Source organism: Anser cygnoides, chromosome 1, assembly GCF_040182565.1.
Source record: "Anser cygnoides isolate HZ-2024a breed goose chromosome 1, Taihu_goose_T2T_genome, whole genome shotgun sequence".
NCBI lineage: Eukaryota > Metazoa > Chordata > Aves > Anseriformes > Anatidae > Anser > Anser cygnoides.
Genome location: NC_089873.1, coordinates 61,012,257 through 61,036,554, shown reverse-complemented (window position 1 = coordinate 61,036,554; position 24,298 = coordinate 61,012,257). Strand labels below are relative to the sequence as shown.

Sequence of the window (24,298 nt, the reverse complement as noted above, 5' to 3'; positions counted from 1 at the left end):
ACCTGTAATATCTGGATTGAAGGTAGGTAGAACACACAGCTTTAGACACATGGCTAGCTGAACCGAAGTCTATGACCTTGACCCTATATGGCTGTCGGGATGGATCTACCAACATGATGTTCTCTGGTTTGAGGTCAGCATGAATCAGTCCCAGGCTTTTCAACTTCATTAGGGCAGTTGCTACCTGCTGGAGAATTGGTCGAATGTACTTAAGGGGCAAAGGACTGAATTTGTTTTGTTTTAGGAAATCATAGAGGTTCTGCTCCAACATTTCAAAGACCAAGCACGTGTGATTCTTGTGCTGGAAGCACTCGTACGCGCGGACAAAGTTGTAGTCATCCGCACTTTCAGTGCTCAGCCGAGCCAGGATGCTCACTTCAATCTGGCCTTGCCGGGCATAGGAAGGATGGTTCTTTAGGATCTTGATGGCCACAATCTCGTTAGTGCCACGTTTCCAGCATTTGACTACTTGTCCGAAGGTCCCCCGGCCAAGAAACTCTAACACTTCATACGTGTTGGTCATGGAACAGAGCACCTCATGTTGCACCAGTTGGTAATCCCCTTCGCTGTTGGAGCCACTGTTTTTGGAGGTGGCCGTGGAGGTGGTGGCGGTGGCTACGGTGGCCCCACTGGCATTGTTCTGAATCATTGGTGGATGCTCTTCGATGATCTGCACGCTGCTTGTGTTCTCTATCTCCTCACTCTTCCGCTTAAGTCCACATTTTTGGTAGGTGTCCAGAAGGCTCACAGTGCTGCGACGCATCAGGTTGTGTGGCCCGCCCAGTGTTTGCCCAGACACTGCAACCACACCAGAAGTGCTGTTGGCGGACGTCACCACGATGTGCCCCGTGCTTGCTGGGAAGATGATGGTCTGTTCGTAAGGGATGCTTGGATTGGGGATCTGGAGGGAGGCGTTGACGGCTGCTGCGGCGGCTGCTTGGGAGGACTGCACGTTCTTGCTCTGGCTGTAGACTTTGCTGTGTGTGCCGTACCCAGTCATATCCCAGTTCGAACTCGGCTCCACTTTCAGTTTCTTCACGCTACAGAAGGCACTTGACTGAAGGGTGTGAGGAGAGAAAACTTGCACATGCGAGGCCATACCTGCAATAAAACATCAGATTGAAACCACAGTGTCAAGATGCCTTCCCCAGCTTTTTCCATTTGTTCAGTGGCAATAAGGGAGAATGGGATACAGACTTCAGATACAGCACACGCACAAAAATCAAGTTCTTCCAGAAATATGTATTCAACACAAATAAAAGATTATGCTCTAAAATAAATCATTACTCCCAGCTGAACTATACTAACAAACACTGAGACTTCTGCTCTCTTGCTCTTCCCCTTCTCATTTTTAATAATGAGAATGTAAATGTTATTTTTACCTCCTTTGCCTAAGGAGACTCCTATTCCCATTGTCTCCAGGAATATACCTAGATCTCTTTTGCTGATATAAAATACTGCAAAGCATTCTGCCTCTGGAGGCCAAATCTCAAATCCTCAGACTCATCCTGTATTAACAAGTTTGGCAGATAATGGCTTAAGACCTCCGTTTACCCCCATAAAACCACTGCGTAGCTGCTGGCTTGCAGAGAGCCAGGATGGGACCAGGAGATGACACACCATGACAAGTGGAGGTGTGCTGACAAAGCCGAAGAGCCACGACAGAAGCAGCAGATGATGTCTCAGGTTGCTTGCCAAGTCTGTGTGTGGGAATCGAGCACAATGCTTGTCTCTGCTCAGGGACACTGATGATGGGAGTTAGACAACACGAGCTTCACCGTGTGCTCTTAGTTGTCTCAGATTTGTAAAATTGTGTTCATCTAATCTTATTCACAGTGACAACACTGTCACTGGAAAGCAGATCCCCTGGAAATGAACGGCATTGTTAACGATACAAGGTACAAATTAGCATGTGGTGGAATCAAGTCCTAATATAATTTATTTTTTAAGAAAAGAAAAAAAACTACTTTACTGCAAGCTTCTTTGCCTGTAGGAGAGCTAATGATCTTCTACACCGTTATTCAAAAAAAAAAAAAAAAAAAAGAAACCCACAACCTCATAATCAAAGTCAAAATAAAGCATCATTGAGACAGGCTGACTGAGGAATCTGGGTAACATCCCACTGAAACAGAAAATGTTCCTGTTCAGAAGGTGGTCCATGGAGAAGAGGACGCCCAGGTCCCAGCTTTCTGCTGGCTCTCCCTTCCCAGGGCAGGGATGGTGCCGCTGGGGCAAAGGTACCAAGAACCCCACGAGTCTACTGGGATTCCTACGGAAGAAGCCAGTGCCCGGCAAGAGTTAAAGCAGAAAGGCACACGCTCCTTCAACCCTTCTGTCTGTCGTCAGTGTTTCTTTTTAATAAACCAGAATGACTAGGGAAGAAAAAGACAATATGCTGAGCTGGCACCGCTGCTGAATTATTGAGCACAAACATAACCTTGACTTGTTTGCAACTTTAAGAAGTTAAAAGCTGAACGAATGCTTCAGCAACAACAACACAACAAACTCGGCAATGCACATGGATGACTCCTTCACGTGGAGACCTGGGAGTACCACACACCCAGCTCCCTTTCCTAAAAGAAGCCCATTCTCCACTGGCCCCTGTTGTTCTTCTGAAAATGTTCTGGAGTCCGTACGCACACAGGTGCACTTACACACATGCACACGTACACATACACACCCACATCGAAAAACACGAGCATTACTCCTCACTGCCAAAGCCCTGCAAACTACCATGGGCCCTCCTTCACAGGCCTTTAATGTCATTTTTGATGCCGTTTGCTGCGATTCATGTTAATTCCCCCCCAGAGCCTACTGGGCAGCAATTTCCAAGGTCCTTGCAACTCGGTCCTCATCCCCAAGCCCCTCTAAGAGGATTCTCTCCTCTCCTTTCCACAGGGCGACGATGTGGCCACAGATGCTGTAGCACACAGCGGGCTCGGAGAACCGCAGCAGTATTACTCAGCCCGTCATCCCGGACACAAATGTCGTGTGTGAGTGAGCTGAAGCTGTGTTTGTTTTTCCACTGATTAAGAAGAGTCACGGTGTTCTTTCTAGTACAGTACCAACCTTTCTGGAGAGTGGGGTTGGCTTGATGTATGTTTTCCCCCTGGACGCGAATAATAAAGCAGATGTAATTGGTAACATATTGCGGAGCTAGCCGAGGTGTAATTTATAGCTTTATGGCTTTCATTTCGTGGTGTGCTTGAGCAATATCTCTTCATATAAAATAAAAAGGGGGAAAAAGGATTGACGCAGAAGAAGGAGAGAGGTTCTTCTCACATGCTCCCCTGGAAATAACCCCAGAAGACTCAGACTCCCCCAAATTAAAGTCTTGGATGTGGAGCACAGCAGCTGTCACTTTCTCAGTGCTGCTGTAAAAACCAGGATAATCACCACCATTAAGAGCCAGACTTTCAACTGGTGCAAACTGGCAGAGCTCCAGTCGATATCAGCTGACGCTAAAAACAAGGTCAGCAGTCACTCAACATTGTCAACGTCAGATGGCTGTCTGTGCCCCTTGGTGAAACGAGTTGTTGTTAGGGCTTGGTTTCCACATCAACAAGCCCCTTGCTGTCCCTGCAACACTATTCACACAGGAACAGGGCACCCTGTTACCCCAAAAACGGGGGAGTGGAGGAAGCAGGGCTGTCTGGTGGCTGACAGGAGGACTTTGGACTCCACTGCTGCCACTGCCACCCTTCTCAGAGGTTGTACTTCATTGTAAGAGAAAGATTTTTTTTTTCTTCCTGTATGAAATCCTCTTCCTTCCATCCAAAATGATTTTTTTCACATCTGAGGTTTTAGGGGCACATGTTATAGGAGAATAGCTCAGCTAGCTCTTCAGCATAGTCCGATACCAAGAAATTACAGTCTGACTGACAGCTTGGTGATGGGAAAGGAAGGCTTCTGCAGCAAAGTCATTTTTATTGCAAATTTGCCTATGCAGCTAATGTGAGAAAAACACAACCTCAAATTTCCTGAGGACATTTTCAATTTGTGCTGGTGGCATATTCTTTTCTTAAAAAAAGATCTTTACTCCACAGCAATGGCAGAAATAGTAGTAAACGTGCATAGGAGTTGGAGGGCTTGTTACAGGGATCAAATTCCACCTTGCAGCCTGCGATACGATTTACACCTTCAGCCTTTTGATTACTGGCGACGACGCCAGTGAAGAGACAAGCTGGCTGCGGCATGGTGATCCACGCCAGCCCAGCCCCGTGGCCACGATGCCCTCGAGCATCCCCCAGAGCCAGCCTCTGGGGAAGGAGCATCCTTCTCCTGGGCTTTGGAGAGCATGGGGCTCATTTTGATATCGCCCCCACACTCGCCTGGAGAGTTTCTGGGCTGGGAGCTGAATCAAGGCTGGGTGCATTGCATTAAATAAAATTGATAGTTCCTTTCTTTAATAATGAGTTTTAGTGTGGCCATTTAAAGCTCTCACACAATTGATAGTAACTGGATTTAATGGGGCCTTCCCTGCCCTTGATATGACTTAGGTAACTCCCTGCAGCATCCACATGAGCTGAAGTATGTAGTGTGCAGCAAGGGGACAATATTAAAACAGACTGAATGACTTCTATTAAAAGACTCTACTTTTTTTTTTTTTTTTGTCTTTCCCAAGAATTCCTCCCATGTCGGTTTTCACTTAATAATAATTTAGCAGGTGCTATTTACAATTCAGATGGCCCTCCTCTGCATGCGTGCACAAATCACGCAGCCGCCTCACCACAACTTCCAGCAGGTTTCGGGGAAGCGAATGAGGTAAAGTTCCCTATCCACCCACCTCAGCCCAGAGGGCGAAAAATACACTTTGGGGACTAAAGACGGAACAGTTTGAAAGTCACTGATGTTTTCTTCTGTTTCATTCACAGCACTTAGTGCTGATTTATAAACGTGGCCTTTGCAGTGGCAGGAGACCAAGCCCCTGCCCTGTATTAAGTAGGCAGTAAGACCTTCTGCAGTACCTGCAGAGCTGCCAGTGCGCTGTAACCAGAGGCTGCTTGCTGACTGCTGGGAGAACGACAGAGCCTGCTTGAAAAATACTGTAGAAAGCACACGGCATGTGTTCAGCATATAAATGATGCGCACAAGACACTCCTGAAATAAATATCTTCCACTTCTCCCCAGAGAGGCACAGGCCTGAAAACTCATATACACACCCGGGTTAAGAAGGCAATGAAAAGGGGATCTGCCAGGTATGTCTAATGTATTGCACTTTCAAAATAGCCGTGTCTAAAGCACAGCACTCTTTGTCAAGGTGGCCTCTGTGAGGCCTCTTTTGAGGCATTGTCCCCGGTACCACACGCTTCTGGAACCTCCTTAAAACTGACGTCCCTGGAGGCTACACAAATTCCTTCCCCTGTGCTACCAAGTGTCTGGAGACAACCTCAAAGAAGAGTTCAGACCTCAACAGCCTCGGCTCCTTCCTGTCCTTGGTGAGCAGAAGATGTCAAGAGGGCCTCCGTTCCCCGTGAAAATCCCTCTGTCTTCCTGCTCTGCTTTTCCTGTCCTGCTCCTAAAACTGTCTCGTCCTAATTAGTAGTTTCTTAAATGCTTCAGCAGAGCATGGCAGCTCTCAGGGAAGTGACAGAGCCTGCCTCCTGCACTGCTCCAGACCTGGCTTCATGCAGCTCCAAGCTGCCTTGCTGGATCCACGTCCCACGGCCAGGGGAAGAACACTTTCCAACACACAGAGTAGCCATACATAAAACCAAATGAACGAAGTCGAACAACCCTCACCCCCACCTCCCTCCCACCCAAAAAGCATGTCTCGCCACGAGATGGCGGGAACCTCTGACCGCCGCCATCTTCACACCCCCTGCCCCCCAGCCACCTTTACTGCCCTCCTACAGAGGTTGTGAGGTGGGCGAGCCGTCCACCTGGGGGCTGGTCCCTGCCACCCCAGGTGGGAGCCGTGGTGAGCAGCTCCGGGGGAGCTGGGTGAGTCGGAGCCACCACACGTCCCGCACAGAGGGACGAGGCGGCAGGCCCCGCGCTGCTGATGGAAACCTGGAGGCTGCGCCAGCCCCGTCCACCCACAGCCACCACATCTGGTGGGTCGCTAGACGGTGCCATGAGAGCTGGCTTCAGACTGGGGGCAACTGCTTAAATAAGCCTGCTATACATCTGAAACACCATACTCCAAGGAATTAGTGAACAGAAGCCACTGCCAGCCACAGCCCTCCCTCTGAACCATCTGTGCCGTCTTTTGTCTCTGTAGACCAAAGTCAAGTCCCTGCAATACGGAGCCTTCCCTTCAGAACTCAGTGACCACAATCCCACTTCTCACCACTACAAAACTCCACTCTCCCGTACCCACTCTAAGCCACAAGACCCTACTATTAGACATCTTCTTTTATCTAGAAACATCGTGATTCCTATTCATCTTTTTAATGTGGGTTCGGGTGCCCACGAACCTGAGCAACAAGTTGTGGGCTCTTTGACATGTTTCTGGTTTTAGGCACATGAAGCAAAATCTCAGAGACAAACATATACACTATATTTAAGTCCTTAATTACACCTCAGTGAAGGATTCTTTCAGGGTCACCTCCGTCTCCCACTTTAATGAATTGCAGTAATGACAAGAGATATTATAGATTTCCTCCGTAAATCCTGTGGCTAGTTTATGTTTCACATTACAGTTCATTAATGATGCAACACCTGAGAACGCAGGTTAAAATATTCCTCACCAGAGGCTCGGCGGCCTCATTATTTCCTTGCAGATGCTGCAGCCACCAGACCGGACACTGACTTTAGGCCTCGGTGTGAGAGGGGCCAGCAGTCATGCTGCCCTGAGCTGGTGGGGGCTGAGACATTGGATACGCTCCTGGAGGAAAACCCAGCACAATGTGAACAGTGGAAAACTTTCTCTGCAGGACCTAAGCATGGGAATGGAAACGAGGGCAGCATGTGAATACATGTTTGTTTTGACAAAATTGAGCTACACCCCAGTAAATAAACTCCCTTCAGCATACCTGTCAAAAGGCACAGGAATATTGCCACCTCTATGGGTATCGTGCAATAACGCTGCAAAAGCTCTGCCAGGATATCTCCAGACACACTGTAAGAAAGCTGGGAGTCTGCAGTGCCTGAGGCGGGTCCCAGCAGCTTGAGAAGGCAGCTGAATAGCCCTGCCTTGCGAACCTTACTGAGCAAAAGCCCTCCCGAGCCAGGGAGAGAAGTCTCCAGCTCCTGTGAGGACTGCTGGAGTCCCAGCAGCAAAATGAGGTGACAAGCGATAAGGACAGAGGCGACAGCAGCACCTGCAAGCCTTCGAGATCTGCCTGAGAGTGTGAAGAAACTTATGCACTATCTCAATGCAAAGACATTTTAGGAAAGTAGGTGTCAATGAAGTCAGGAACAAGTTTCACAAACAAACACTCAGTACAGTACTCCCAAGAGAAGCAACCCTCCTCTGGAGACAGAGGGGGGATGAGAAAGAAAGAACAAGGCCACGCCGGGCAGGTGGGATTGAGAGCAGCCCTGCTTTGAAGCTCTGTCTTCTAAGGCACTGATGACTGTCTAACAACGCTCTGCCAAAGAAGTCCCTCTTCCCGGTTTCTCCCAGACAGGCAGGCAGAGGAGAGGCTGGTGCCCAGCTGGGGGCTGTGGGCAGGGTGCTGGGAGAGCCATCAGCCCAGCTGCCGGAGGAGCAGACCATGGTGACACTGCAGCACCATGCCGAATGAGGCACGGCACACATCTATAATGCCATGCTTCAGCCAGCTCCTCAAGTGATGGGGCTGGCCAGAGGAGATGGGAAAGAATGCTACCAAGGAGTGTTCTGTGGCTGCCCCACCATGAAGCCAAAATGGTGCCAGATGAACCTACAAGTGGTGATTTACATCCGGGTAGGACTGTTTGGCAACAGCACGTGTTCTGGCCAGCCTCCTCCCTGCCATCGTACATCCTCCACGGAGGGTGAGTGGAGCACATGGCAACCACAGCATTTCTACAGAACCCGAAGCTTCCTTTGGAGATCTGTACAAGACAGATAGACTGAGCAGTAAATATGACTCCGGCCAGGGCTTGCCCTGCATTGCGGCTTAGCACGTGTGTGGGTCCATATGTCCAACCTCCAAACAGATCTGTAACACGAGAGTCTCTGGGCTCCCACCAGCTCCGTCTCTGATTACTACTTGCTGACAGAGTTGCACCCTGGAAGCAGAACTGAAAATAAGAAGGCTCTCTCTCAGTGTGACTCTGCTTTCCAGGCAGTGTGGGTCACGTCACTCAGCTGGGTCACTTCAGTCTCCTTCTTCCAAATAGGGGGAACAACAGTATCCCCATATTACCAGGGAAAGAGAGGATTTGTGTCATTTCCAACCCCATATCCCACAGACTTCACTAGCTGCCCTATTTGACCATCAGTGATATTAGTTCCCAGAAAAGGGTTCCAGGGGCTCTGGAAAATGGACCAAAATGAATCAGCATTTGCCTCTGCTGCCCTGCCTGTGCCCCCATCACCCACACAGCGCTGGCACACTTGTGGAAAGGATGTTTGGGCTTTTTCCACCACTGCTGCCTCTCCACCTGGATGCCTTCCCACCTGTAAATATTAGCTTTGTAATGTCAGTGACTCCAACTCGCCCGCAAGTGCAGTGAAACCACAGGGAATGGCTGGCACCTCGCATACTTCACTCGTCAGAAGCAACCCTACCTGTGAAGGCAGGACATGGGCAAGGCTTGTTGGAGTCTCAGGCTGAGCCTCTCACTCCCACAGGATTTTTTCATAAGTGTTTCATTTGCAAAGAGGCAATTGCAGGACATTCAGCGCTTGCTTTGTTTACGAAATCTGAAACTCAGATCAAGCACTAGCTGGGCTGAAAAGGTCAGCTTGCCTGTTCGCAAAGTCCCTCCCTTCATTTCATTTCCGTCAAGATACAGACCTGTTGGAGAGAAACAAGCCTCTGGTGAGGTTTGGATGAAATACGCAGGATCTGAGCTGCAAAGGAAGATGAAGATGCGAGGAGAAAGGTGGGGAAGCCGGGCAGGGAGCTCTGCTGGATCAGGAAATTGAGATAGACTGATTTGGTGACCTCCTGACTATCCCAAAGCCAGGGTTAACTACATCACCTCACTTCTGCAGCAACATCTCCCTTCCAAATAAGAATGACCAAAGACACGATTTACAGCACCCTACATCGAGAGCTATGGGGTGTTTCAAAAAATTGAAATAAAAAGGCTACTTTAGGTTGATTGTTTGACCTTCACTTTAAGTAGTTAAATCAATTGTGTAAATAACCTGTCTTCCACAGGCACAGAAACACACACCTACACAGAGAAAAGCCTTTCAGTTGTGGAAGGACAACACATCTGGAGCATGAGTTTTTCACCCTGCCTTCCTGACTTTAGCCTTCCCATTGCTCAGGGCCAAGAAAAGTTCCAAAAGTGAAAATGGTGGCCGAACAGTCACAATTTTTACTGTTATCCACAGCTCTTGATCTGTATTCTGAAGTGACTAAAAAACCAAAGATGTATGGAATGCAAATGGCTGGGGCCTCCAGCACAGCTCAGAACTAGGATGGGCAGAGGCACACGATGGGATGGGGAGGCACTGGGTTTAGGGTTTGGATATGGATGCATTTCTCGTCAAAAATCCCAATTCAGTCATCTCTCTGTTTCACAGGCAGCATCTGAAAAGAGTGGCCCTGCAGTAAAGTGCCACGTTACAAGTCTGTCTTGATCCCTTCTTCTTTGAGAATGCCAAGTAGTTTGTAGCGAACCAAAGTGACAGCAAACCACAGTGCTCCCCATGAGAGCACCCAACACTATCACGAGTATCCTTGGGAACCCTTGTAACTGAAATCCCCATCCAGAAATCCCAATGATTTTTTTTTTTTTAATCTGAGGTTGCATTGATCTCTGTCACACAAAACACATGACCACACTCAGACACACATGCACGTGCTTGTACTTGCACAGCCACAGAACGACCCACGTAGGCAATGAATCTCTCCTCCAAACGAAACGAGTGAAGTTATTCAAGTACCCCAAGCAATCCTGCAGTAGTGCTTCCGGACACCGCTCTGCCCCACACCGCTGGCTTGCTGTGGGCGATGGGGTCTGGCAGCACCTGCCTGCTCTCCGACTGTCTTCACAACAACTTTCTTTTTAAGCAAGGTCCCATAGGACAGGGGGCCAGTTCAGTGTGCAGAGAAGAAGCCTGGTTAGCCAAGGATGGGCAGCCTAGGTGATGCTCAAAGCTCTTGTTAACAGAAAAAGAAAACCTGGTTTAGGCATGGGGATAAAGTACATGAAAGATTTCAGAGCCCTGAAGAGTAAACATCCAAGAGCTCAGGAAAGGATATCTGACTTGAGAAGGAGGGATATAAGGCCCTTGTGTGTGACGAAGAAGCTGAGGGACACCAGTAACTGCCTACTCCCCCTCAAAGCTCTAAAAGAGAAGAAATCAGAGGAAGTCATTAAGAGAAAAAAAAACACAATAAAAACCTCCACGTGTACCGGCAGAACTCCCTATCTACCATCAGTCTCTCCCCCAGGTTTCTCTTTTGTGCAGGATATGATTATTTATTGACATATTTACTTACTCAGCTCTACACTGCTTAATGCCATGGCTTCAAGGCTTCTTGCTCTAGCAAGACTAAAGAATGACAGAAGAAGAACAAAGCTGAACCTGAAGATCCAGCACAATATATACCAAATGCCTTCTGTGGTTCCTTCTACTGCTGTGATGGGCTAGAGCTTCAAAAGCAGGGCCCTCAGCTGAGACAGCCCCACCATCAGACCTGCTGTACACGCTCCTCTTCAACCAAGAAAGTGCAAGCACGTGACAGCCTTGGTGGGGTGTACAGAGAAAGATAACCCTTGGTGCAACTTTGCTCCAGTCTGCTTGTGCTTTAGAGATGACAGACGGTGCCCTGAATGGTACCTTGCAGAGACAAAGGCACCTGAGCACACCTCAAGCCATGTGCGACTGCCTTCATTTGTCACTGCCAGTAACATCTCTGTGGTACTCATGGGCACGGCACAGTAGCTGAAGCAAAACCTACCGAATCAAAAATCCATATTAGAAAGGATAGTTAGCTACAGACCACAGGCTAGCCAAATAAAGGTGCCGTCAGGCCTCCTTCTCATCCATGGTCCTACATTTGTGACCTGATGTGTCACTATACACTTTTAACAGGCTGCAGCCACTTACCTAATCTCTTCCATAAGCATCTTCTTGGCACTAATACAGCTGTTTTGCATCCATGTCCTTTAAACCCAAAACACACAGCTCCTTCCTTTCCATACAGCAAAGAAGTTCGAGAACTCAGGCTAGATGATACAATGGGACGAGTTCAGCACCATCAATGCATCAGTGACAGCACAGCCAAGCTGTCCACAGTCTCACCTACTGTTTTTGACCAACGATGAAAACAAAGTCAGGCCAAATGGAGTCAAGGGGAAAGAAGAGATTCTGGGAAAGTAAGCTCTGTATGATTTCTCACAAGAAGCAAATACACTTCTGTTTCCACAGGATCCAGAAAAACAAATCAGTAACATCTTGTAGTCAATCACAAGAGCTTTTGATAGCTCTCTGAGAACCTTGGACACCTTATGTCTAACATAAGAATGCCTGGAGAGAAAAGCTGCCTGAGGTGGGCCTATGGTTGTTGCTATAGTGATTATGAGAATCCCAGTAAATGATGAGAGGGGGAAACTGCCAAAAAAACAAACCCAAAAACAGCTAAAGGAATTTAGTACCAAAAGCCCCGTGAGCATTCATGAGGCCTTCTGCACTCAAAACTCATGGAGAGCTTTCAAAAACTTTCCCAAAACAAATATCCCTGTGGATGAAGAGGCTGGAAACTAGACTCAGCAGAAGTACAGCAACTGGGGAAAGAATTTCAGTGGGAAGGGGGCCAGTTTACACCCCATATAAACACCCAATTAATTCAAAGTTTGCAGCACTCCTTTGTGGACATAGTCCCCGGGTTTGGTCATTATTCATATCTGAAAATAGCCACGCTTCCCTCTTTAGTCCTTCCTGGACTCATGGGAGATTGAAATGAGTCACCAGAGGACCAGCTGAGTCATCCAGCCGAAGCTTGGGAAGAGATGCAAAATTGGTCATCACATCCATGATTAAAACGTGGATGACGGCAGCTGTCCTAGCAACCAGCCATGCACGAAGCAGCGCGGGCTGGAGACCGCTACCAGACGTTTCTTGAAGCCAGACGGAAAGAGGCCTTATATGAAACTAGTACAAGGCCAAACAAGCACTGACCACCGGTTCTGCACCTGACACAAAGCCCTTCTCCTCCCGTTTCCCCACCCTGGCCACATTAGGAAAAAGGCGGTTCCTTCTCTCAGAAATGCCCTCCTCCATCTTCCTGATCGCTGGCAATTTCGAGCTGCTTTTCCAGCTTCTACGAACCAAAGTCCCAATTTGTTCCATTCCCTTAGTGTATCATCAAACCTTAACAAAACCCGTTTCAATATACAACCTACCTGAGGGCCAAACAACTATGACCTTTGAAGAACACAGCTCTGTATTTCATTTCGATGTCTATTGTTTTCAGAACAAAAGGGAGCGGGGCAATTGCTTTTGAGCACAGAAAATGTATTTACCTAACAGGTTTTTTATGGCGATTATGGAAGTTTTGTGAGCGAGTTAGCTCAGTGTTCAGGACTGTGGGAGACTGCTAGGCCCGGCCTGGGTCAGGCAGGCTGTGAGCAGATGCAGTGCAAGCTGCCTCGGCCTGGATGATGCAGTACAACCTCGCATTTCGGCACCCAGCGCACGGTGCTGATCCTGACCTAGTGCCAGCCCGGCTGAATGTGGTATCACACTGAGCACACACACACCACCACGCACGTCTCTGGCTCACCAGGATGGGTGAGAAGTACAGGGTGGGACCTCAGTCCTACAAAAGTCAGTCACGTGCATAAAGTTTAAAATGGACACGTTCATACCAGCGCCTACAAAATCAGCACCCTGCGACACGGAGTTTGTCTTAATCTCTGTTCACTTTTACAGTATTCTGGCAAAAGTAGAAAAAAATAGATGTAGCTGAGTGACAAAAAATCACTGGGGGCTATGGAAAGCCCTAATATTAACTATTATGGAAATATTTACTTCACAGAGGAGACAAATAAAAGGGAGAAGATGTAGCTCTACAGCAAAATGAATAATAGGTAGATCTCCAGGGAACATCTGTTCTCCCCGTGTTGTCATGGAAGAATAACATTGACTTGAAAGGACTGGAGCACATTTCACAGCTGCTCAGGGAAACCCGTCTCGTACGGCTCACCATCGCCCTCTGAAACGCACTGCCACAAGCCGCCACCGAGCCAGCAGCCTGCGGGACTCCAAAGCAGTTATGGGGACAACTCATGGGGCAGACAAACAGTGCAGGTTCCTGTGGCCCCCCTTGAAAACCTACTCTCAGCTGTCCCTAGCAGCAGTGGTGCATGGCACTGAGGGACGAGAGGTGAGATGGCACAGGACAGGTTTCCACAGACCTGCTCCGTATTTCCCAACTACTGATGCCACTCTTGTTTTTTTCTCAGTCCTTCCTTCCAGCCTGTTCCTGGGTTTCAGTCTGGCCGCCATGCATCTGTGCCTCTGCTCCCAGCCCTCTGCACCTTCTCTCCTTTTCCCTGTACCAAAAAAGAAAGAAAAGGGAAGGAGAGCCGAGAGGTTTGGATGGGCACCCGCGAGCGAAGGCCCAACCAGCCAGTGCAATGTTGGAGCCCTACGGAAGACAGGTGTCAAACAGAAGCAGGTGTGATGGACATGGTCTTTTAAAGACGCAGCAGTAGAGACTCCGAGCTGTTAAAAAGAAATGATAACACAGCCCACGCTCTGCAGGGACAGAAAATAAATATGAAATTGGATCCTGGCAGCACCGCTAGATCCCCAAACTGACCCTCCCGCTCCTTGCTCTGCCTGCTCCAAGGAACAGGCTATTCCTGGAGGTGTTTTAAAAAATAAAGTCCAGGCAAGCGTTCTGATGTCCCCTCCACTTCCCAAAGCCGACACGAGCAGCTCACTGGAGCAGCCCCTGCACCCAGAGCCCTCCGTGTCCTGGCACAAGGGGCTGCGCCTGTACCAGCCGTGAGCGGTACAGCAAAGGGAGCGTGTGGCTCGGCACACGCGAGCTACAGAAAACTTGTCAGACTGTGCAAGACATGAATCATATGGATTGCCACAACAGCAACAGAGTGTGTGCAGCCCTGCAAAACAAACAAACAAACAAGAGAATCCAAAGACATCCCAAAACACAGATTTAAGGAAATGGGCACTCTCCTGAGGCTGCTAGTTATGCCACAGGGATTGCCTGAAAAATATAGATACCTTCCTGGCTTGTGACACTTTAGAAATGCTTGTGCATGGGGAAAAGCAAGAGTAACACTCACGCTCTTCCTACTGGGCACCTGGACCCTGACCAAGTAGACGCCTGGGTTGCCTGGCATGCTGGAAGTGGGTAAATGCTTGCAGCAAAGGCTGCTCATTAGTCACTGGGGGCTGTGGCTGCAGAGGCTGCTCAGGATCTTTTGGAAAACACACCTCCGAGTGCACTTAGCCAGCTGGTCGTAGGTGCTGGCTGCTTTATACCACTGCTGCAGCCTGTGTTTGGATGTAGGCAGGAAAGCTATGCTGGAGAAACAGCAACAGCTCTTCTGCTCATGGAAGTCCTCTTTCTCCTGGAGCCCTCGGTGCAGCCAGAAGACACGCCTCACCTTCTAACCAGCGACTGCGAGACTGTGACCCAAGAAATGAATTAAGCTGGCAAAAGTAAAGGTTCAAGGCCAGTTTGTTTGTTTTTCCTGGAGGACCCAGGCCAACAACTCCAGCTTTTCCAGGTCAAGCCAATGTCTGCATTAGAAAACATTCAATAAATTCTTTATTTAACTGTTCCCCTAGGGCAGCCAGCTAGACCCTCATGCTCCAGGCACGTGGGTCTGTGTCTGAGTTTAAGCACATGAATTCTTAACTGACTTCAGCAGGATAACTCACACATTTAAAGCTAACCACATGTGTAAGCGTTTGCAGGATCAGCGCATTAGTCATCTTCCCTTGTTTTCTGCAAGGGGTTTTGTGTAGAAAAAGCAGAAAAAAAAGCAAAAACCCCCACAAAACTTGCAGATACAGTTTAGGTACCCGAGTCATACTTGAAGCTAAATTAAATCCCTCTCTCCCACTCTCCCTTTTTTTAAACTAAGTCATTTTCTACCAGTTAAGTATTTGGTCTGCTGAAGCATTTAACTGATTTAAAAAAAAATCCTGGGGAAGGTTTGGTCTAGAGAACCGATGCTGACTCTGTGAGTTACACACCTGCAGAAGACCCGCACAGGCATTCAGCAGGTGTCCTTATCCCGCAACATCTTGTGGACTTTCCCTTTCCTTCATTTCCCAAGACTGGCGCCGTGCACATTCAAACAGGCTCCCTGGTCTGGCAGAGCTCAGCTGCTCCTGCTGCGCATTCTCCACCTGGAGTGAAAAATCCTCTTTGTGACACAGCGCTGTCACTGCGGCCAACGGTGAGGTCACAGACCGAGTATTGTGACTTCAGCTGGGAAAAGAAGCAGCGGGAACAGATGAACTCTAAAAACAAAGATATTGTTTTGATGTAAACAGCCTTCACAGCAAAAAAAAAAAAAAAAAAGGTATTAATAAATATATGATAGTTTTTTCTAGGCAGACCTCTCAAAGTCCCAACGAGGTACTGAAAGGTTTTTCATTTCATTTCTGTGTTGCTAAAAAATGCGGCTCTATTAGGTTTTGAAATAAACATGTTCTATCCTTTTTATTTTTTTTTATTTTAATACCTTCATGTCTCATCATTGTCCCAGAATAAGCAAACACCATTGCTGTGTAAAGAAACAGGTCTCAGGAAATAATGTACTGCATGTTTCCAAAACGCTCCATAAATCCACAGGCAGCTTGCAAATACCACCTGGACTCCTGTGTGAGGGTTGTTGTTTTTCATAGAAGTCACGTATTAATGCATTTTGAAAAAGACCTTAGCCCCGTTCAATCACAACCCTTCCACCTTCACATTGAAAACCAGAGGTTATAATTACACCCAGAAGCAGGAATAAATTAAAACAAGTGCTGGTGCCACCTTGTACTCTTTTTCTGAAAGCAAGGTGATCCCTTCTACCACGGCGGATGTGCTCTGGCCCAATGCAGAACAGCTCAGGCTGGTGTGAAGGGGCAAAGAGCAGATTTTCAAGAAACTTCTTCAGAGGTCAGAAATGGAAGAATGCACTCCGTGTCCTAGCACGTATCAGGTCTTCGGAGGGGGACAATACCTTCACCTTTCCTTCCGCCACCCAGGATCTCTAAGCTCTGGTGCTCTGCAAGCTCTGTAGCAGGGAGATAGGGCATACACACGTCATGGGTCAGACACCTTCCACCCCTTAGTAATGGGTATTCGGGAAGCAGCAAATCGTGACAAAGTCAACACCCTGCGGTTAGGTTGTGGAGTACAGGAGGTGAGGACAACAGACGGATGAAATGCAGTGGACTCCCAAAGGGCTATGTTCAAGTACTCAGACTCTTCATGCAGGTACACGCCACATGAAGCAACACCACGGGACCACAGTCCCCTTGTTCCTCGCTCACAGGGTCCTCGGGTTGAGCAGGATCACCTGCTCCACCCCGACTTCACCAGCACAGTTTCAAAAGAGCTGAGTAGGGCTGAGAGATCTCACCCAGATCTCTTCTGCCATCAAAAAGTTTGGGGTGAAAAGGTGTCCTGCAAAAGAGCAACAGCAGACCTGCTGAAATGAGCACTAAAATAAAAGAAATTCAGTTTCAAATAAATTGATGTTCCTTCTGCAGTACTGGGCTGTGCCACCAACAGTTGCACAGCGATCAGACAGAAGCCCTGCAGGGTAAAGGCTACACACTGCTCCCCAGCTCCATACTCCCTTCCAGTACACAAGCCCCTGAGAAGTGCCTGAAATGCCAAGGGGTCCTCAGGTGCCCAGGGAAAACAGAGCGCTGGACACCTTATTCCATGAGCAACAACAGGCCCACCGCTCACTTTTAAATTATATTAAGTCATTTTTAAAGTTATACACTTAAGAGATGTCAGTTCAAATGCGTGCCTCCTTCTGGATGAGTCAATAGCAGGGAATGTGAAAGGCATTTGCTATTAAAAAAAAAAAAGAGCAAGATAGAGAAATAGAAAGAGAAACTACAATTGCTTTAAAAAATTGCCTAATGCTTGAAGAAATATAACAACCGGCCACTGCTGGCAGACCAACCCGTAACAACCCTTTGTGAAAGCTCATGGATAGAAGGGGAAACATTGGCAGGACCTCGGTTATCAGCTTCTCAGGGGATATCACAAATAATAAGCAGTTCCCTCCCCAAAGTACCCTGTCGGCATCCTATCTTTAAAAAAAACGATGTCTAAATATTCTTTCTAAAATATAAACTTGCCACGTGTAGTGAAAATTAAAAAGAAATACAGGGCATTTTTAAAAGAAACTCCATGGGGAAAAGCAACAGTGGAATAACCAAACATCAATTATGGAAGCCACATCAAGAAGAGGCTCTTGTGCAAAGGTTTTAGGGTTTAGGGATTTGAAGAAAATGTACGTTCTGGTTTGACTCATATGGTAGGCAGAGAACAAACAAGTTTCCCCAACTTGTACAGCCCAGTGATTTGCTCCTGTGCTGAACGGTAACCCTTTAAAGTCAGGGTACGTATACAACTCTTGTCACGTCCAGCTCCTGGGTCACTGCAATCTTTGCTCTTCGTTCCCACCTGCTCTGCAGCATCAAAGCGACCAGCTCCCTCCCACCCTAAGTCAGTGCAGAAGCAGCAGCAAATACCATTGTGGCACGGGCAGACTCCTGCCGCAGCGTGCATCCCAGCCTCCCAGTAGCTTGGTCATCAGTAGCGTGATCATGATTTGAACTTAAAACCCTCACCCAGAGCATCCTCCTCCCCTGCAATTGCCCACACACGACTCTGAACTCTTAAGAGGCTGTGGGCAGCGCTACTTCATTTTACCTGAGGAAACACATACGGGTGGAAAAGCAAAATGTAAGAAAACGAGCAAAAGCAGAGGGATTTGGGGATGATTCTGCCTATGAGTCAGGGCAGGGTCATTTTCCTAAGTGTAACAATGCCAGTCTCATGTGTGTATGAGAATTTCCCCAGGGCAGGACCTGGAAGAGGGAAAAACCAGAACTGTGAATACCCAGGGTAAAACAAGGAAGCGCCTTCCCACAAGACCCACAGCAAAAAGCAACAGGATGATCTTGTCCTAATTTAAAACAACTTTCAAGTCTGTTGGTTTGTGGCATTACTGTTTAATGGTACACAGAGTTACTGTAGCAAAACAGCACAAACTGAGTAGTTGTCATAAGGGAAAAAAAAAGACATCTTGGTCTGTTTGCTTTTGTACCATCCCTGACTTCTCTCTACCTTGAGGGTCACACATGCTCCAATATGCAATGTCTGGACAGAAGACTTCGCCAAGAATATTCTTCACTGATGACCGATGGCACAAGATGTTTCTCTATCTTTTCTTCCAAAAGCAACAGCTGCTTATTATTCCTCATGCCCGCTCCATGTGACAGACAATTACACAGAAAACAAAACAGGTGAAAGCAAGATTATTTAAAGCTGCAAATCAAGAATGCAAGGCTTAGGAAACTTCATGTTTATGACTGCCTGTGCGATCTTCCTTCACCCCCTTTTGCCTGGCTATGGTGCTAGAGCTGTTAATTGCATAAGAACAGGCTATTTTTCTACAGGACCTCGGCCTCACCCGGTACACAGGATACACGGTGCTCATTTTGTGAGCAACTATTCAGTATTTCACCCTCTCCGCATTGGTCGAGGTGTGGCCCCAAGCCTTGTTTACTAGGTACCCGTCAAACTGTTCAGCAGACGGAATTAGTAATTCACTCATGGGCTTTCCTACCATATACATCATTAGAGTAACTGAATGTTTCACAAACATAAAGGAATGTATTTTCACAATTGCCCTCATAAAGTAAGACACTGCATTATCCATATGGCATGGGCAGGGAATTGAGGCACTGAGAGATTAACATGAAAAGCTTCCACTAATTTTAACTGCCTAATTGAAACTCTTAGGTCCCAATTCTTCAGAGATTTGTTTTGTCTGCTGAGAATGTGACAACAACAATTTTTTGTAAAGCTTAAAACTTGGCCAAGTTTGGGCTGATGCTCTCGAAGACAGCAGAAGGGGTGCATCTGACATATATACTATGTGAATTTCCATGGGGCTGTTAAGGTGGGGGGTTGTTTTCTCATTTATTTGTACATTTTTTATTTTTAACGTTCAGCAAAAACTTCAGTAGATGTAGCAGAGAGCTGTTTTCTAACTATTCAGTCTGAGGCAGGTAACTGGGATGGAAAATTTTAGCCCAGAGAATTTCAGTTTGGAATAGTGCTTAACAATCCAAAAGAGGGTTTTATACCACCACCATAACATGTACTTTTCTTTCTCATGGATTATCTTATCCAGCTGCTGAAGAAACCACACGGGGCAGATATTACACTAACAAAACCAAGTCCAACTTAAATGCAAACTAACTATTCTGGTTCTGTTCAGATAAACAAGATTTATTTATTTTTTAATCTTAATGCACAATAAAGTCCTGCTACTCAGCTCCAAATAGCAACTTTTGCTCAGAGCATAAGCCCCAACTTTCCTCCTGTTCTCCCTGTAAGAGGAAGGAAGTTGAGTATCAGGCATTGTAGGCTGCAGTGGTCATAAGCTGGATAAAGGACAGACAGACAAACTACTTAGAGGCAGGGACTCTTACATTGCTACCAACCAATCCTTCCCCTGATTATTTACAAGGAGATTTAGAAAATCCTAAAAAAGAACCATCTGAAAATTTCAGGCAGAGATTCATCTGTGCTAATAGCAGCAAAGAAAGACAGAGACAGACAGACAAGGGGGGAAAACTCAATCAATACATGGTGCCAGCCAGCCTTCTTTAGAGCAGTAAATTATTTTCAGAGAGACTTTTGTAGCAGTGTTAGATCCAGCCTTGAAACTGTCCACTGACTTGGGTAGAAACAGAGTGAGACTGCATGCGAGCTGGCAGGAGAATTGGTTGCTCCATCACCTTGTGAGCATGCAAGGACAGCCCTGGGATAATTCTGATGATTCCTCTCTGCCACCCAAGCTGTATTCCTGGTGAATGATGTTATAAGCTGTCCCTCCCCCTCGACACATAGCACACGCACACATGGATGAACACAGACCCAGTTTCTCTGTCCTGCACTGAAACTCTTGCCATATATTCCTGCTTTCCAGCTAGTAATGTCTCCTGACTGCACTAACATTGACTAATTTAGTATTTTTAATTACAGAGGGATTTACAGCACTGCACTACAGTGCTCTCCTTTATTATACCCACTGTTTCTACTGGATCTAGGTACACTCTACATACAAAGTTGCACATTAGACAAATTACACTGCACATTAAGTAAATCTCTCTCTGGAAACAGGATTAGATGAAGAGGCAAATCTTCCTCATTCCTAGTGCATAAATTAATATCTCTGAAATCAGTATCAAGAAAGAGTTCCGCACCAATTTATGAAAAGCAAAAGACTGTTTAAACTTTCTCCACGAGGAATCAAGTTTATGTAGGAGATGCATTCTTTTTCTCCTATTTTGCTTAATAAATAAAACAGCTGGTCCGAGGAATCAGGTCAATCAGTGTCTGGAAAAAGCCCCATTAAAGCTGCTATATAACCTAGTTTCTCAAGCCGTACGAGGCATTCTAATATTGGAGAGGCAGGAGTCCATGAAGAGATAGCCCTTATGCCTCTGCTTCTGGCCCTTCAGGATTATGCACTATATTTACCACAAAATACAGCAGTAATTGAGGTATCTCGTGAAAAGATAAGGAGCTGGGCTCTGAAGGAGCACAACACAGACAACCTGATGCACCCAGACCTATACATTAAATATAGATTTGGAGTGAGCCATGGCCTCGTGAGCAATTCCCACACTGCTCTCCCCTCACCACCACCACCTTTCTTAGGAGGGCCGCAGGCCTTCATGGCCAAGAGGCCAAACACCTGCAACAGGTCCCTCTTTTAACCACAGGAGAGAAAAGATGGCACCAAGGAGAACCGTCTACTGGGTATACTGCAAGTACCCTCCTTGAAGAGCCCTGGTCTCTTTGGAAAATGTAGCCTTTCCTTTCATCCACAGCTTTGAAAATGCTCTCCAAAAAGTATCACAATCCCCACCCCACAGAGATAAAGATGGAACCAAAAAGAAAGCAAAGCGACTTACCCAAGCTTACACAGCAAGGGAGCAGAACAACTGGGAAATTAAACCTCCTGACCCACAACCCAAGGTTTTAGCCTCTTAAATAAGGAATCTCTTTCCTCATTAAAAAACTAAGAATGGGAAGAGAAAGAGGAATATTCTGAAGATACAATGAACTTGGCCCTTAGAGGGCTAATGACCTGAAATACTTTTCTTTTTTTTTCTTCTCACCTCCATTTCCCTTGGTAAAGTTACTGTAACTTCAAGGACTGTCATTCTTTACTGCTCTATTTTCACTTAATGTGTCGACATCATTTTCCCAGCCTTCTGCAGCCAGAGACTGCTCTTCCCAGGGAAGAAGCTACCTCCCCTCTTCCAGCCTATCTGGATGTCCTCTCAACACCCTGGACGGAGACCACTCCGCTTTCTGTATCACGTCGAGGAGCACCAAAGCCCCATCCGCTGGTCTCAGCCTGCGTAAGTGGCAGCCTGAAAGGGCACCCTGGAGGTAAAACCTGGTTGTTCTCTATTAAGTTTTAATTTCAGTAATGGCCCCAGGGAAAGGAGGGAGATATAGGTCAGAGACTTAGGGGGCTGAGGAGTAACTCGATGTCTTCTTTCTCTTTCTCTTCCTCCCCCTTTTTTTTTTTAAATCTTCCAAATTCAGAAACAGGGGGGTTTCCCTCTGTATTTCTCATTTACTCCTCGAACATTACAGGCATTAGTCAGCAAACTCCTGCTCTTCCTTCAGTGAGTCCCTGACGCCTGCAGAGTGACTAACCCTCCTCTCTGCACACTTCAGCTCAACAGTTGCATCTGTTTTTTCCTCACGAAGAAGGGACCTCCACGTTACACGTGTGGCGGCCACTGCAAGACTCACCCCTACTGCCTCACAGACCACACTCACACACACAGCTGAGGAGCCAGGAGGTCATGGTAAGGCCTGCGTGCAGGTCACTTCTTAGCTTTCCAAAACTGGCAAGCAGTTGTTGCCCTAAGCACCAGGATGTGCAGAATACCACAGAAGCAGACCCAAGCAGCCAGGGATCTCTGGGGACAGCCTGGCCTGCGTAGGTCACTTTGCCTCCAGGTGCCTTTCCGTCCCAGGACTGAGACCCTCTGGCCTCGCTCAGGCCTAACACAGCACGCCCAAGTCGGGCTGCTGAGGCAGGAAGGCAGGGAAAGTGAAAACGCAGCTCCTTGTGACTCAAGGCCACCTCATCAGAGCATGACAGAAGGCTCCTCACGGCCAGGTGGGCTTGCACAAGATGTCCACCCACAGCCACCCTCACAGGGGACCTCGCAGGCAACTCAGGCTGGTGTAAGCACATCCGCAGACCTGCCCGCACCTTGCCCTCGGCTCTGTGCTCCAGCAGACAGTGGGTTTGTTACATCCACCTTTCCAAGGAGATGCCGAGACCTCCCCTAGGTCCTGCACCCAAAGAGTGCCCCCAGGGCCAGCCCATGCCCTGGGGCTGCAGCAGGCGACCAGTCCCACCACCCCTGACGGGCACGACACGCATCCAGAGCAGAGCACGGCAGCGAGGGTCAGTCAGAAGGCTTGCCAACTTGGTGCCGGAGAAGCCCGCTCCCCGTTCGGTCCTGGCACCCCCGCCACCCACCCCACTCCCCCCGGTACCTCGGGGCCCATTCTAGGAGCGTCTTCTGCATCGCCGCGTAGGGAGGCATGAAAACAAATCGCCGGCTCCAGTGCCACACTCCCTCCTGGCAGATCTGTTTCTCTCTTCTTAACTGTTTCCAAGTGCCTGGCTGTTTTATAATCCCCACTGAGCAGTCCCTTAACTCCTTCCTCGCTGAGTCCTTCCCACCCTCCCTCGCCTGCTCTCTCTTTAGAGGCAGAAAAAGCCAAGCTGAGGTAGGGGGTACAGAAAGTGAGGGGGGAGGGGGTGAATCAAAGGAAGAACAACTGAATCAAACTGCATGTACAACAGAACCAGTAAATTAGTCATTTCCCCAGCCTTTGCTTACGCAGACAACTGAGTCTTCTATTAAGTTGTTTTTTTTTTTCTTCTGTGGACATTTGTGTACAGTAGAAGCTTACTTCTTTGCTAATCTCCTCCTGCTTATTCATACCATGAGGTCATATGTTTCTGCTGGTAACACAATTTTAAATCACACAGCAGCTTGCTCTTTGAGGTCTGAACTGAAAACGCTTTCTTAGATCACAAGTAAATATGAGTCGATGGCTTCACACCCAGCGTCACCACCACCCCATTTTGGCATATTGCAAAATCCTAGCAGGATCAAGTGCAGGTATCGCTTCTCCATCAAAAAGACCTTGGACATCTCAGTGAGGGTGGCAAGGAGGAGCTCAGGCAGGAGACGGGACTTTGAAATGGTCCTGAAGTGAACCAGTGCAAGCCATAGGTGCTATCGGTGCTACAGGTTGTGTACTGCATGTCTGTGTGCGTGCACATGTGTAAGACAGTGCAGACGAGGAGGAGAGGGAGATTCTTGGCCCAAGACATTTAGCAGGCCCACGGGACAGGGCCACAGTAACCACAAAGTCTTGCAGGTTGCCCTGCGCTGAGCTATGTCGGCAACACGGTGTGAGCGGGATGAGCACAGCGATCCAGCAGCTTTGGATTTCACAACCCTGATTACGTGCAAAATGACGTCACAGAAAACTCTTCTGAGAGAATGAATAAAGAAAATGGGGGAAAAAAGACATGGCTTTAACATGTCCCCTACCAGGTGGGAACATGGCACCTGCAGCTGGCTTCTGCTCTTCTCTCAAAGCCCACGGCTGCTTCTTCCAGAGTCTTGAGGTTACCCCTGACAGCTAATGCTCAAAAGTTTGCCAAGGTATCTCTCTCCCTGACAAAATGAGCTATTCTGTCACACAAGGCTGGGCTGCAGGGCTTTTAAAAATGGTTCTGCTGATGTTCAAAGGGAGCAGCTTGCTGTGCAGAGGAGTGGTAGAGTTAATAGTAGTAGGATCAGCACAAGCTCCTACCCTGCCATCTGCCTTCAGCTCAGCCAGGCCTTCTGCTGAACAGCCAACACGGGCTGGGGCCACTGGAGTGAGAAGCAACT

General features: G+C 47.7%; 1 protein-coding gene across 8 annotated transcripts in view; it reads right to left on the bottom strand.

The window, feature by feature from the left end:
• Nucleotides 1-24,298, bottom strand: part of HIPK2 (homeodomain interacting protein kinase 2) — a 135,930-nt gene that overhangs the window by 94,610 nt on the left and 17,022 nt on the right. For 3 of the 8 annotated variants that reach the window (XM_048050569.2, XM_048050629.2, XM_048050761.2), the window contains exons 1-3: nucleotides 15,290-15,441; nucleotides 13,474-13,611; nucleotides 3-1,101 (exon numbers count right to left, since the gene is read on the bottom strand). In XM_048050569.2, coding sequence (XP_047906526.1) covers nucleotides 3-1,101; nucleotides 13,474-13,611; nucleotides 15,290-15,389 — 1,337 coding nt within the window. In that variant the 5' untranslated portion in view covers nucleotides 15,390-15,441. Of the gene's footprint in view, nucleotides 1-2; nucleotides 1,102-13,473; nucleotides 13,612-15,289; nucleotides 15,443-18,401; nucleotides 18,433-22,880; nucleotides 22,900-24,298 lie in introns of those variants that run through there. The other 5 variants (XM_048050693.2, XM_048050937.2, XM_048050868.2 and 2 more) reach the window with 5 other exon arrangements.